This window comes from Ptiloglossa arizonensis, chromosome 5 (genome assembly GCF_051014685.1).
Source record: "Ptiloglossa arizonensis isolate GNS036 chromosome 5, iyPtiAriz1_principal, whole genome shotgun sequence".
NCBI lineage: Eukaryota > Metazoa > Arthropoda > Insecta > Hymenoptera > Colletidae > Ptiloglossa > Ptiloglossa arizonensis.
The window spans coordinates 24308804-24322222 of NC_135052.1; the positions used below are offsets into that span (position 1 = coordinate 24308804).

At 32.4% G+C, this 13419-nt stretch overlaps 1 protein-coding gene and 1 long non-coding RNA gene across 5 annotated transcripts in view; one reads left to right on the forward strand and one right to left on the reverse strand.

The window, feature by feature from the left end:
* The window catches only part of LOC143146771 (uncharacterized), a 271402-nt gene that overhangs the window by 186430 nt on the left and 71553 nt on the right, over positions 1 to 13419 (forward strand). The gene's annotated exons all lie outside the window — the stretch shown is intronic.
* Positions 1934 to 11814, reverse strand: LOC143146966 (uncharacterized). Its single transcript, XM_076311743.1, has 6 exons — positions 11328 to 11814; positions 9228 to 9352; positions 6719 to 6943; positions 4058 to 4193; positions 2560 to 2689; positions 1934 to 2437 (listed from the first exon to the last, which is right to left on the reverse strand). Exons 1-6 carry the CDS (start codon positions 11589 to 11591, stop codon positions 2352 to 2354), a joined length of 966 nt encoding a protein of 321 aa, XP_076167858.1. The 5' UTR covers positions 11592 to 11814; the 3' UTR covers positions 1934 to 2351.

Below are 13419 nucleotides of genomic sequence, written 5' to 3' on the forward strand. Positions count from 1 at the left end.
GTTTCTTTTTGGGGTATGGGGAAAGGGTAACTTTTTATTATGCTCAAAGTTACAATAATTAAGAATTTTTAACGTGAAATGTCACTCGAGTCATAAGAAACTTACAAAGATTTCAATTACCATTTCAGACGTTTAATTAACATTTGTGCTTACATTATTATACATTCATAAACTTTTGGATAATTATCCCATCGACATCGAACTGCCAATGGGATACTTTTCGCTTAAAGTAGAATAATACAATAAAAAAGAATCGTACAGCAACTTTTATAGAGTCATTGTAAAAGGAAAACTTCGATCTTCAAATGTGTAGCAATCACAGATGAGTGACGAATTTTTTTAAACAATTGGTAGCGATTTGAAGTTTTCCAATGTTTTTCAAAAACCAACTTCACTTTTCTCAATCGTTTCCCAGTGTAAGAAGACGTTGATAAAAATTCATCTGAGTGACATTAAAGTAGAGAGTTCAATCTTTAAAATGACCCCACGAAAATTGTTTTACGACAATTTTGCACAAAGTTACAGCAATTCGAATATCGATAACGATCGAGTGTCCACGAGCTTTTGAGCAGTACTGTATATTCTCATTGGAATTGTATGTTAAACTATAGTAACACAAATAATTCAAGAGTAAATTTCCTTGCAATTACGAGATTAGAATTTTATTAGATTATCCCTACCTGACTTCCATGATGCTTCTAGACTCTGAGCACTGTGAAACGACAGGACACAATGATAATAATAATTCCTAAATACAAACGAGTTATAAAGCTTCGACGATCCCTGGTCGATAGAAAACGATTTAAATGAAGAAGAATCGTGTTACGGTATGTGCCCAAAATATTTGCTGTTCAAGGTCAAATGGTCTAGTTGGCACAGGAATATCCAGAACAGACTGTTTCGGGAACCTTACCGATAACTTCGTTATTGGACCGCTTGCCAACCCATTACCGAATCATTCTCTTCCTGTCATTCCCCATTCCCTGTCCTCCTCGTTGAAAAAGTAAAAATTAACCTCGGTTTATTGGACACACGTTCGAATCTAAATCCAGAGTAAATTTGATTCGAACAAATGACGAATAAAAAGACCACACAACGATTTATTTTATCGTTTATTTATCCAGTCACGTACAAAAGTTGTTTGTCTCTTATTTTCGTGGTTTGAAATTGTCCTACGTTCAAATTTCTCGTTCGTAGCACACGAGACAGGAAAATGTTTGTTATTCGAGGTTATCTTCTTCTTTTTTGATCACGTGTTTACGTCGAGTTTGGTTGAAAGACAGTGCGAGTGTTATGGGTCAGTGTCGATAGGGTAGGTCTCTATCTTATTATTACAGTGGGCGGAGCGAAGAGACTGGAGGAGTGGGGGCAGCCCAGTGACCTTGGACAGTCAATATATTGTGTCACGTGTTGGTAGCTGCAACGTTAGCCAGATATCGGAACGCTGGAAAAGATCTATAACGCGAAAGAAAATGTTGTTTTTTTCTTTTATTATTATTTTGTAAATCTATAACCTACATCTTGATAAGATCTATAAAACGAAAGAAAATTTTCTTTTTTCTGTTATTATTATTTTGTAAATCTATAACCCACGTCTTGATAAGATCTATAAAACGAAAGAAAATTGTCTTTTTTCTTTTATTATTATTTTTTTCTGTCTTTGGATTATCTTGACGTTCGTTCGAAAATTATAATTTAAGCATCGAAGATTCATGGAAACAAAAACAAAATAAATATTTGAATTCTACAACGTAAAAGAATGTTTTTCTCTTTCCTTATAACAATTTGGTTTTTTCTTATAACGATTATCTTGAGGTTAGTTACTTCTAGTTTAATCAATCCTTAAAAGTCTGTTTGAATAAACCATCACTAAAATGGTAATCCAGTCATCAAGAATTGGTGAAAGTAGAGACAAAATAAATATTTGCAACATTGTTAAAATATTGAAACGCTACAAAGATACCATAATACGAAAGAAACTTTATTTTAACATCTTGTTCAACGATTATCTCAATGTTCATAGCTCCCATTAAAAAATTTTTTAAAAATTCTCTTCAACGCGGAAACTTCACTCTCGAAAATGATAATTTAATCACCAAGGATTCACAGTGGCGGAGACCCAATAATTATTTCAATCCTTAACTTCGCAAAGCCGCTATATTAATCACAACAATTATGTTTCACAGATAACGCAAGTGAAAACAACAATTATAACTAATGGAACTTTCCAAATTACCCGAACGTAAATACCGTAATTAAAATTCTACGCACGAGGCTGTATTCGTGTAATTTATACAAAACATAATGCGCTAGCAAACAAATTCTTCTCGAGTTGTACCAGGTCACATCCTTCAGTCGTATTCCGCGCCAATGGTGATACTCATCTCGTCTGAAACGATCTCCGTTTGGTGGTACCAGCGATTGGTGTCCAGGACGACTGTTTGGACAGAAAACGCAAGAAAGACACGATCTTATCGCAGAAGATGCTAATCGGGTTTCGATCACGGTCGTTCGCCACTTGCACGAACCATTAGAGAATGATCCTGCGATGCAACTTACTTATTTCTCCAGAATGCACGACGACCTCCAACCTGTTGCAGGTGTAATGGCATTCCCTCGGTGGTTCCAGCATCCACAGTTTCTCACCCTTTATCTGCGCTTGCCACGACGGATGCTCCACGTCGTCCACCTGGAAACATCGATTTTTTTCAATCGTGATAATAATAAAAAAAAAGGATAATAAATTTGTACATATCGTAACAATGAAGGAAAGAATATTGTTATATTTATGGAAAGAATATTCAGATATTTCATAATAATGAAAGAAACGATATTCTTATATTTCATAATAATGAAAGAAAGTATATTCTTACATTTCATAATAATGAAAGAAAGTATATTCTTACATCTCATAATAATGAAAGAAAGAATATTCTTACATTTCATAATAATGAAAGAATATTCACTCATTCATAGAAAGAGTATCCTTGCATTTCATCATAATGAAAGAATGTATATTCATACATTTCATAATAATGAAAGAAAGAATATTCATACATTTCATAATAATGAAAGAAAGTATATTCTTACATTTTATAATAATGAAAGAAAGAATATTTATATATTTCATAATAATGAAAGAATATTCATTCATTTCTAGAAAAACTATTCTTACATTTCATAATAATGAATGGAAGAATATTTATATATTCCATAATAATGAAAGAAAGAACATTCTCACATTTCATAATAATGAAAGAAAGTATATTCTTACATTTCATAATAATGAAAGCATATTCACTCATTTATAGAAAGAGTATCCTTGCATTTCATCATAATGAAAGAATGTATATTCATACATTTCATAATAATGAAAGAAAGAATATTCATACATTTCATAATAATGGAAGAAAGAATATTTATACATTTCATTTCATAATAATGAAAGAAAGAACATTCTTACATTTCATAATAATGAAAGAAAGAATATTGATACATTTCATAATAATGAAAGAATATTCATTCATTTCTAGAAAAACTATTCTTACATTTCATAATAATGAATGGAAGAACATTCTTACATTTCATAATAATGAAAGAAAGAACATTCTTACATTTCATAATAATGAAAGGAAGAACATTCTTACATTTCATAATAATGAAAGAAAGAACCTTCTTACATTTCATAATAATGAAAGAAAGAACATTCTTACATTTCATAATAATGAAAGAAAGAACATTCTTACATTTCATAATAATGAAAGAAAGAATATTCATACATTTCATTTCATAATAATGAAAGAAAGGACATTCTTACATTTCATAATAATGAAAGAAAGGACATTCTTACATTTCATAATAATGAAAGAAAGAACATTCTTACATTTCATAATAATGAAAGAAAGAACATTCTTACATTTCATAATAATGAAAGAAAGAACATTCTTACATTTCATAATAATGAAAAGAAGGAATATAAATACGTTTCATAACAATGAGAGAAAGAATATTGATACATTTATGAAATAAATATCCGTACAGTTTAAAAAGAACTCACGTGCATGGGAGCTCCGTAGCCATGGCTCCCCATGAAAATCCAATCGGTTTTCTCGCTCTCTGCGGTTGGGGGAAGAAAGTAGGGCCTTTGATAATGTTGCCTCAGCACGCTACCGACCTTCTCGTCGCAGTTGCTCCTTCAACGAAAGTTTGATGAGTTGTATAAATAATCATGCAAATACGTCTACGATGAAAACAACGAAAAGGATCAAGCTGGGGGATACCTCCCACCAGTTGCTCCATTGCACAGTGGTTCGCCTGAGTAACCATTCGGGACAAAAACCATAACTTTTAAACTAATTAATTTTTTACCAAAATTCTTTCACTCTCACTTTTTTTGTAAATAATTCCAATATGCATCAGCACGTAAAAAAAAGGTATATGGTTTCGTTTAAGAAAATTACAATGATGTTTATTTTTTATCGAATACAAATATTTCGGAAATTTTCGGTAATATAATTTATCGTCGATCGAATATCAATTAACTTTTGTTTGAAACATTATTTTAACATTTCAGCGAAAGTAAACACAATGCATATAAACACGTTAGACAAATATTATCGACTGGTTTATACTTAATTATACACTACGAAAGAGTTCATTATGTGTAATTTCATACTTTGTTTATAACTTTTTAACGAAGTGTTTGTTGATTATATTCATACAGCTTTCTTTTTATTTTTATTCATTAAACATACTGACATTGCCCGCTAAATATTGAAACACCTAGAAAATGCCTACGCCTCTTGTTCAAAGTGCAATAACATCATGAAAAAGAATCATAAATTAACTTTCAGAGATCTCACTGAAAAGATAAATCTTTGATCTTCAAGCTCGCTATAATTTCAATCGTGAGAAAAATTCTTCGAAAATTTAACACCCCTTCGAATTTTACTTACATTGTTAAAAAAAACATTTTCACTTTTTCACTCTTCTCCAACATTAAAAAAGTATCTGAAAAAATTGAATTCAACCACGTGAAACTATACAGCTCTACCTTTAAAACGACCCCACAAACATTGCTCTAGGACAATTTCTTACGAAGTTACAACAATTCAAAAATCCTATGTTTCGTTCGAGTGTATCGATATTCGTCGCATTGAAAAATTCGTGTAGAAAATCTGTTATCGGTTGTCGAACGTCGTTCGTAGCAATAATCGGATCTGGAAAGTTTATTCGTTGTCGCAATTGCTATTTTTAAAAGCGTTTTTCGCGTGCGTCGAGTGTGTATGGACCGTGTGGCGGATTCGGGCGGTGATTTTAATGAAAAGAGAAATCAGAATTGCGGAACGAAGGCAATGTATACGTTGATCTGCTCGGGATGCGGGTTTCTAGGTAATTGTCTCATACGATGAATATAGACTGATACAGAGTGCGCGTTTAAGCTCGTTAGCCGGATTGTGCGCATACGTGCGAGCTTTAGTATGGTAATCGAAGCCCCGAAACTGTGCCGCTTATGGGCGCCGTCCAACTTCCCGAATTATTTCGTCAGGTTTGCGTTAACGTTAAGAAAATCTTCGATTGTACGATAATCAGTTCTGGATGTCACTTAGAGGAAAATTTAGGCGTTGAAAATTATAAGAATAATTGAACCACTACGTGGAAAATCGACTTGGAGCGCTTCTGACGCCGCCATTTGCAATTCGTTACGATCGAAGGGGATTTGAAAGATTATCCACTCGATGAAATATTTTATCTGGATACGAATTACGAGGAATTGTTTACGAATTGAGAAGATTTTATTTGGTATACGTTGAATTCGAATTGGAATTGTTTTGTTGGAAATAAAAATTTTGGTGCATTCGAGGCAATTGTGGTGTGTAAATATCGTTTGGAGAATTAATTGCGTTGTTGGGTGAAATTGTTAAGTAAATTTGTAATGTTTAATGTTAGTGATAAATTTTAGTGAAAGGATAGTAAGAAGTAGAAATCTTTTTTCTGATGTTTAAGGTTATGTCGAATGATATATATAGGCTTTGTGTGGATACTATAGTTAATATTCGTGTGTATATTCTATTGTTATAGTAATTATTCTATAGTACGAAATAAGACGAGAGTGAAGAATGTTAAAATTAAATTGAAAGTTTTGTTTTCGAGAAAAATGCATTCGAAAATTAATCTAGTGCAACTGATTGAATTTTTACTCACGGTGTATAATAATGTACAGTATAATAACACGGTTGGTTAATTGTTCAAAACTGTGACAATATTTATGTATTATATTCACAATTATTCCTTCGTCTTATTTCGAATTATAAAATCTTTTCGATCCCTATTATATTACACATTTTGCGGTTAATTTTTTAAATTGACAATATTTATGTATCGTATTTCCAATTTTGTTAATTAATATTATATTATTCGTCTAATTAATTATATAATTCAACTTTTTCAATAACAATATTTGAATACTCATTTTGATATTATTTTATTTGTCAAATTAATTATATAATTCAACTTTTTCAATAATAATATTTGAATACTCGTTTTAATATTATTTTATTTGTCAAATTAATTATATAATTCAACTAACCTTTTCATTGGTAAGATTTGAATATTTATCTTAAAATTATTTTACTCGTCGAATTAATGATGAAATTCAACTCGACGCACCGTACAAAGATAGAAAAAGTAATTTAAATAAAAAAAATTGTTCACTTACCAGCCCACGTACCACGGTTTCGTCCCCTTTTCGAGCAAAGATCGACTAGCCTCCATTTTGAAAACATCTCGAAGATTCTTGAATTCGGTTTTGTACGGAAAGAATTGACAATTCCCGCCCTCGTCCTCGTACAATGACTTGAAGAACGAAAAGGAGAACACATTTGGAGCAGTCCAGTTCGTCATCGCGTCAGTGACCACTACAGGCCTCCCCGTATACGCGTAACTAATTAATTAATAAACGTTGATAAATACGCTCGAAAATTGTCCAATTGTACAGACTTGCTCGTGTTCCCGATTCAAAATTCGACAATTCGATATTTGTGGTCCGATTAATCAATTTTATTCACAATTAAAATTATACCTTTGAAATTCTATCGTATAATAAAATTGATTAATATTTTTCATAACGGAGTAACCGAAATTAATTACACAGTTAGAATTCCATCGGGCATTAAAATTGATTAACATTGCAATAACCGAAATTAATTATAGTCCAGTGATATAATTAATAGATTCGGCGAATTAAATATTTTGGGCCCGATTGATCAATTTTATTCGCCATCTAAATTATCAGTGTGTAGTTAAAATTCTAACGAATAATAAAATCGATTAATAGTTTTCATATTGAAAAGATTGAGTGTAATTATAGTCAAGAGGTATAATGGATAAATTCGAGGTGAAATCGAATCATAAAAGTAATTGTGGTAGTATGATTTTTAATAACGAAAAGAAATATCAAGGGATTGAATAAATGATGAGAGAGGTGGATATAAGCACAGAATTTCGGTGTAAACGAAAGGTAGGGTTGAATGCTGTTATTAAAGTGGCCTAAATAGATACTCGAAACATTAACGAACCCCTTGGCCATTTCATTCCCACAATAACCATGTGGCTACATATTTAGGACCATGGAGTAATATTTAATCATCCATATATTCATATTAGTTGCCATTTTACTTGAAACAAACAATGCTAGTGTATAGATGTCGTCGTATATTTACAAACTTTTTGGTATAAACAATGTAGGCCGTTTAAAAATTTTGTTATTGCAATTTGAATCGGTATCCATAAAATATAATTTTTGAGAAAATAATTCGTAATGTAAATTGTACTTAGGAAAAAGAAGAAATATTCTTTTCGAGAATTTAATAATTAAGGATTAATAATTCGCAAAATGAAATTACAGTGTAATTTACAGTGAACGAATTTATGTATTAAGCGATTAATAATTAAGTGATTAAGACGTTTAAACGTTAATATAGAATAATATTATTTAAAATTTATTTTACCGAGCATAAAATAACCGTAATTAAATTACGGAAGGCGTTAAACAAATATAAAGACATTATGATGTATTGCAAATGAAAATTGAAAATACGTAATATAATTGTACTAATGTAGTGAGAAGTATACAAGTACTGTTTGTCGACGAGAAGAAAGCTGACGAGTATTATATCCCCACTCTAGTTTACGATGTACTATCCTCCCCCCACCACTATGCATCGTTCCTATTGGTCAAGGACAGTGACGCTAGTGGCCAATAGCGACAATGCATCCAATGATGGGGGAGGTAGTAGACAAGAGTAGGGACATAAGACTCGTTGGTTTTTTTCTGATAGACGAACAGTAGAAAATTCACACTGCTAAAACGGCAGGTGTAATAAAAAATTATCCAGTGCTAAAAATTGCAAGTGTAACGAAATTATTCACAATGCTAAAATAGCAAGTGTAACAAAAAATTTTGAATACCAACATGGTGTAACCAAAGAGTCAAATAAAATACAATACCCAACAAATGTGTTTTTGACAAATATTTTATAATATTCCGAATTGTTATTAACTGACACCGAATAAATAAAATTACACCTAGAGTAGTAAATAAATAAATAAATCTCCCCACTAGATTTCCACCGTCACAAAGTTTGCAATAATACTCAACAATGACAATCATCAATATGTACTTTAAATTGTTATTTAACTGACACCGAGTAGATAAAATTACACCCGGAGAAATAAATAAATAAATAAATCACCCCACTAAATTTCCACAGATTTTTCAATAATACTCAACAACGAGAATCACACAAATATGTACTTTAAATTGTTATTTAACTGACACCGATTATATAAAATTACACCCGGAGAAATAAATAAATAAATAAATAAATCACCCCACTAAATTTCCACAGATTTTTCAATAATACTCAACAACGAGAATCACACAAATATGTACTTTGAATTGTTATTTAACTGACACCGAGTAGATAAAATTACACCTAGAGTAGTAAATAAATAAATAAATCACCCCACTAAATTTCCAAAAATTTTGCAATAATACTCAACAACGAGAATGACGAAAATACACTTTGCCCAAAGACATTTGTCCAGTACTGTAGCTACTTGGTTCGATTCTCTTGAATTCGAAAGGAAAATCGAGGTGCGAAATTGGTGGCGTAGATCTGGGAACACAAGAGTCGAACGATTGGACAAATTGGACGAGCGGGTACCGTTCCTCGAAAGTCCCAGGAACCACGTTCGATATCCTGTCAACCTGTTGAACGTCCCGGCAGATCGAGCAGTCCTCCGCGGGGCGGAAAATTTTCTGCGTGAAGGAGGGTAGCTCTGCCAGACACTTGAACAATATTTCGTCGTTAACAAGATCGATCCACGGGCACAAAATAGTGGTAAGATATTTCGCCCATTTCGATCGCAAAAAGAAATTAACTTTCACATGACAAAGTGTTGGTATAGTAGAAGGTTCACACAAAGGGTGTTCATGTATGTTCACGTATGTTCATAGTAGTTCACATAACGTAGATTGGACTATAATAGTTCATATAACGAGGATTCTACTGTGGTAGATCATGTACCAGTAGTTTAGAGTAGTAGGTTATGTAAAACGGAGTTTCTATTATACTGTTCACGTAACGAAGGTTCTACTATACTGTTCACGTAACGAAGGTTCTACTATACTGTTTATATAACGGAGGTTCTACTACACTGTTCACGTAACAAAGGTTCTGCTATAGTGTTCATTTCACAAAGGTTCTACTACACTGTTCACGTAACAAAGGTTCTATTATAGTAGTTTTACTATAGTGAACTACTCTAGTAGTTCATATAACAGAGGTTCTACTATACTGTTCACATAACGAAGGTTTTACTACACTGTTCACGTAACAAAGATTCTACTATAGTAGTTCTACTATAGTGAACTACTCTAGTAGTTCATATAACAGAGGTTTTACTATACTGTTCACATAACGATGGTTCTGCTATGGTGTTCATATAACGAAGGTTTTACTACACTGTTCACGTAACAAAGATTCTACTATACTGTTCACGTTCTATTATAAGAGTTTATATAATGAAGATCCTACTCTAGTAGTTTGATCGATCGTAAAAAGAAATTAAAATTGGTCGAGAGTTAAAAGTTTCTCGCCTAAACCCATAATTCTATTTCTTTTTCGAACAGGGTAGTTTGAACAGTTTTAAATAGTGGTTTTAACAAAAATTAAAATTAAAAATTTATAATAGAAGGATAATATTATTCGAACGATTATTAATATTTCTTCTTTGTTCTTACAATTTAAAAAATTGTAACATAAATATCATGGTATTGTTCGATCGATAATTAATATTTATATTTATTTGTTTTTTATTTGTTTCTACGATGAAAGTAACGAGTTGGAGTATACATGTGAGATGTAATATACATGAGATGAAATATACATGTTTCCTGGATTCGAACTTTATATTTCAAGATTTATTGCAAAGAAACCAATAAGTGAAAAATAAACGATCGATCTGTCTCAGTGACGGATATAGACCGAACCTAATCACTTAGAGGAGTCCTTTTCTTTTTTAAATTATTATGAAAATATTTTTAACCTTCTTGTTAGATATAAAAAAACATTCTTGTTCAATCCATCAAGTATACTCACACAAACGGCCACCAGTTTGAGGCAGAATTATCCGATTATTTGTCGAAGAACACAAAAATAACACCCAAATAATTTTTCAACCGTCTGGAAAACTTTTTTATTTCTAAAAAAATTATTCTTTTTTTCAGAAGAAAAAAATTTCTTTCGATCCCCGGAAAGAATTAAAAAATTCTCCTCGATATTCTCAAATACTACTTAAATAAAAAATTCAAGAAATAAAAATTTCTAAGAGGCCCAAAACCGAAGTTTCGATAATTAGATAATACATTCACTCCTGAAGACAATTCCAAACCAAAAGTTTTCTACCACTGATTTTAGACCACATTAAACTAAAAATTTCCTACCACTGATTTCAAACCATGTCAAACAAAATAATTTCTACCACTGATTTCAAACCATATCAAACTAAAAATTTGCTATCACTGATTTCAAACCACGTCAAACTAAATATTTCCTACCACTAATTTCAAACTACGTCAAACTAAATAATTTCTACCACTGATTTCAAACCATGTCAAACTAAATAATTTCTACCACTGATTTCAAACTACGTCAAACTAAATAATTTCTACCACTGATTTCAAACCACGTCTCTTAAAAGAAATTAATCGACCTACATTTCACCAAAAGAAACAAAATATTTCACGACGAATAAAACGGTACCTTGTCGTAGCGAGCAGCGCGAGCATAATTCCATAAAAATTGGCCCAGAATCCACGCGAGGATCAGCAGGATCCACAGGTGTCTCCTGCGGACTTTCGATCCTCCTGGCCTTAACAAGGACTGCGCATGGAACAGTTTCAAAGTCCTGTTCGCGAGTCCTTTCTCCTCGATTCTAGCCACTATAGAGCGTAACTCCTTCTTCGCGAATTCGAAGGACCTTCTCGAGGACTCTGTCGACACCTTGTTGCTGTTCACGTCCGTCATGATGAACTCGTTCAATTATTCGAGAAATCTTTCTTCGAGATACAATTCTCCCTGTCACTGAACTCCTTAGTGTATTGGAACACTTAAAAATAAATTTCTCAGCAATTTTCAACACGATAATCTTCGAAATTTAATCACTCCCTTCGTTGCCTTGGAACTTGTATTCGTTAAGTTCGAAGAGACTGTTAACTTTATTTTGCACTGTTTACAAAGACAAAAACGATGTATTTATCGCGACGAAGGGTTCCAGGACTCCCACTGGGTTTGCTGGTCGTCGTGAAACTGCGGGAGGATCCTTTCGCGGGGTCCCACAGAACCAAAGGACTCTGTTGCGCATGGGGCTGGTGTGGTTCGTTCACAGGGGTGTGAAACAAGAATGTGGACTAGAAAATTGATTCGAATTAAATATGTTCCGAGCTTGTGGCGATTGAAACGGTTCCTCTTCGAATAAATAAATTTGCCTAATAAATAATGACGAGAAGCTCCGATACTGGACGCGAAAAACATGCAAAAGGACATTGTGGTACACCAATAGGTTTCAGGGAGTGTGAAACAGTTTCTCCTAATCAATTTTCCAAATCTTCTTTCCGAATGAATTGTTGAGTAAATATTTATCTGTGAGAATAAGAAATCGTGGATGGAGATTGTTGAACAATATTGGGGAAAATTGTTTAAATTGTCCTCTGTACTTCCGTATAGGGCAGAATCTTTATTATATGAACAGATAAAGAGTATATTATTTATAGAGTAGAAGCTTCACGTAACAAAGTGTTGGTATAGTAGATGGTTCACAAAGGGGTGTTTATGTAACGGAGATTTTGTTATAGTGGTTCACATAACGGAGATTTAACAATAGTAGTTCATATAACGATGATTCTGTTGTAGTAGTTCATGTATCAGTAGTCATGTGTAGTAGGTTATGCAAAACGGAGTTTCTACTATACTGTTCACACAACGAAGGTTCTACTATACTGTTCACATAACCAAGGTTCTACTATTATACTATTTATATAACGAAGATTCTACTATACTGTTCACATAACCAAGGTTCTACTATTATACTATTTATATAACGAAGATTCTACTATACTGTTCACATAACCAAGGTTCTACTATTATACTATTTATATAACGAAGATTCTACTATACTGTTCACATAACCAAGGTTCTACTATTATACTATTTATATAACGAAAATTCTACTATACTGTTCACATAACCAAGGTTCTACTATTATACTATTTATATAACGAAGATTCTACTATACTGTTCATATAACGGAGGTTCTACTACGCTGTTTATACAACGGAGGTTCTACTATGAGAGTTTATATAATGAAGGTTCTACTCCAATAGTTCGTATAACGAAACTTTTGCTATAATAGTGTATATAACAATAATTCTACTATGGTAATTCATTTACCAGTAGTTAAGTGTAGTAGGTTATGTAAAATGGAGTGTTTACTCTAGTAATTCATATAACAGAGGTTCTACTATACTGTTCACACAACGAAGGTTCTACTATATTGTTCATATGACGAAGGTTCTACTATACTGTTCACACAACGAAAGTTCTACTATGCTGTTCACATAATAAAGGTTCTACTATAGTGTTTATGTAACGAAGGTTCTACTATGAGAGTTTATATAGTGAAGGTTCTACTCTAGTAGTTCGTATAACGAAGCTTTTACTATAATAATTCATGTAACGATGATTCTATTGTAGTAGTTCATGCACAAGTAGCTTAGTACAATAGGTTATGTAAAACAGAGTTTCTACCGTAGTAGTTCATGTAACAGTGATTCTACTATACTGTTTACATAACGAA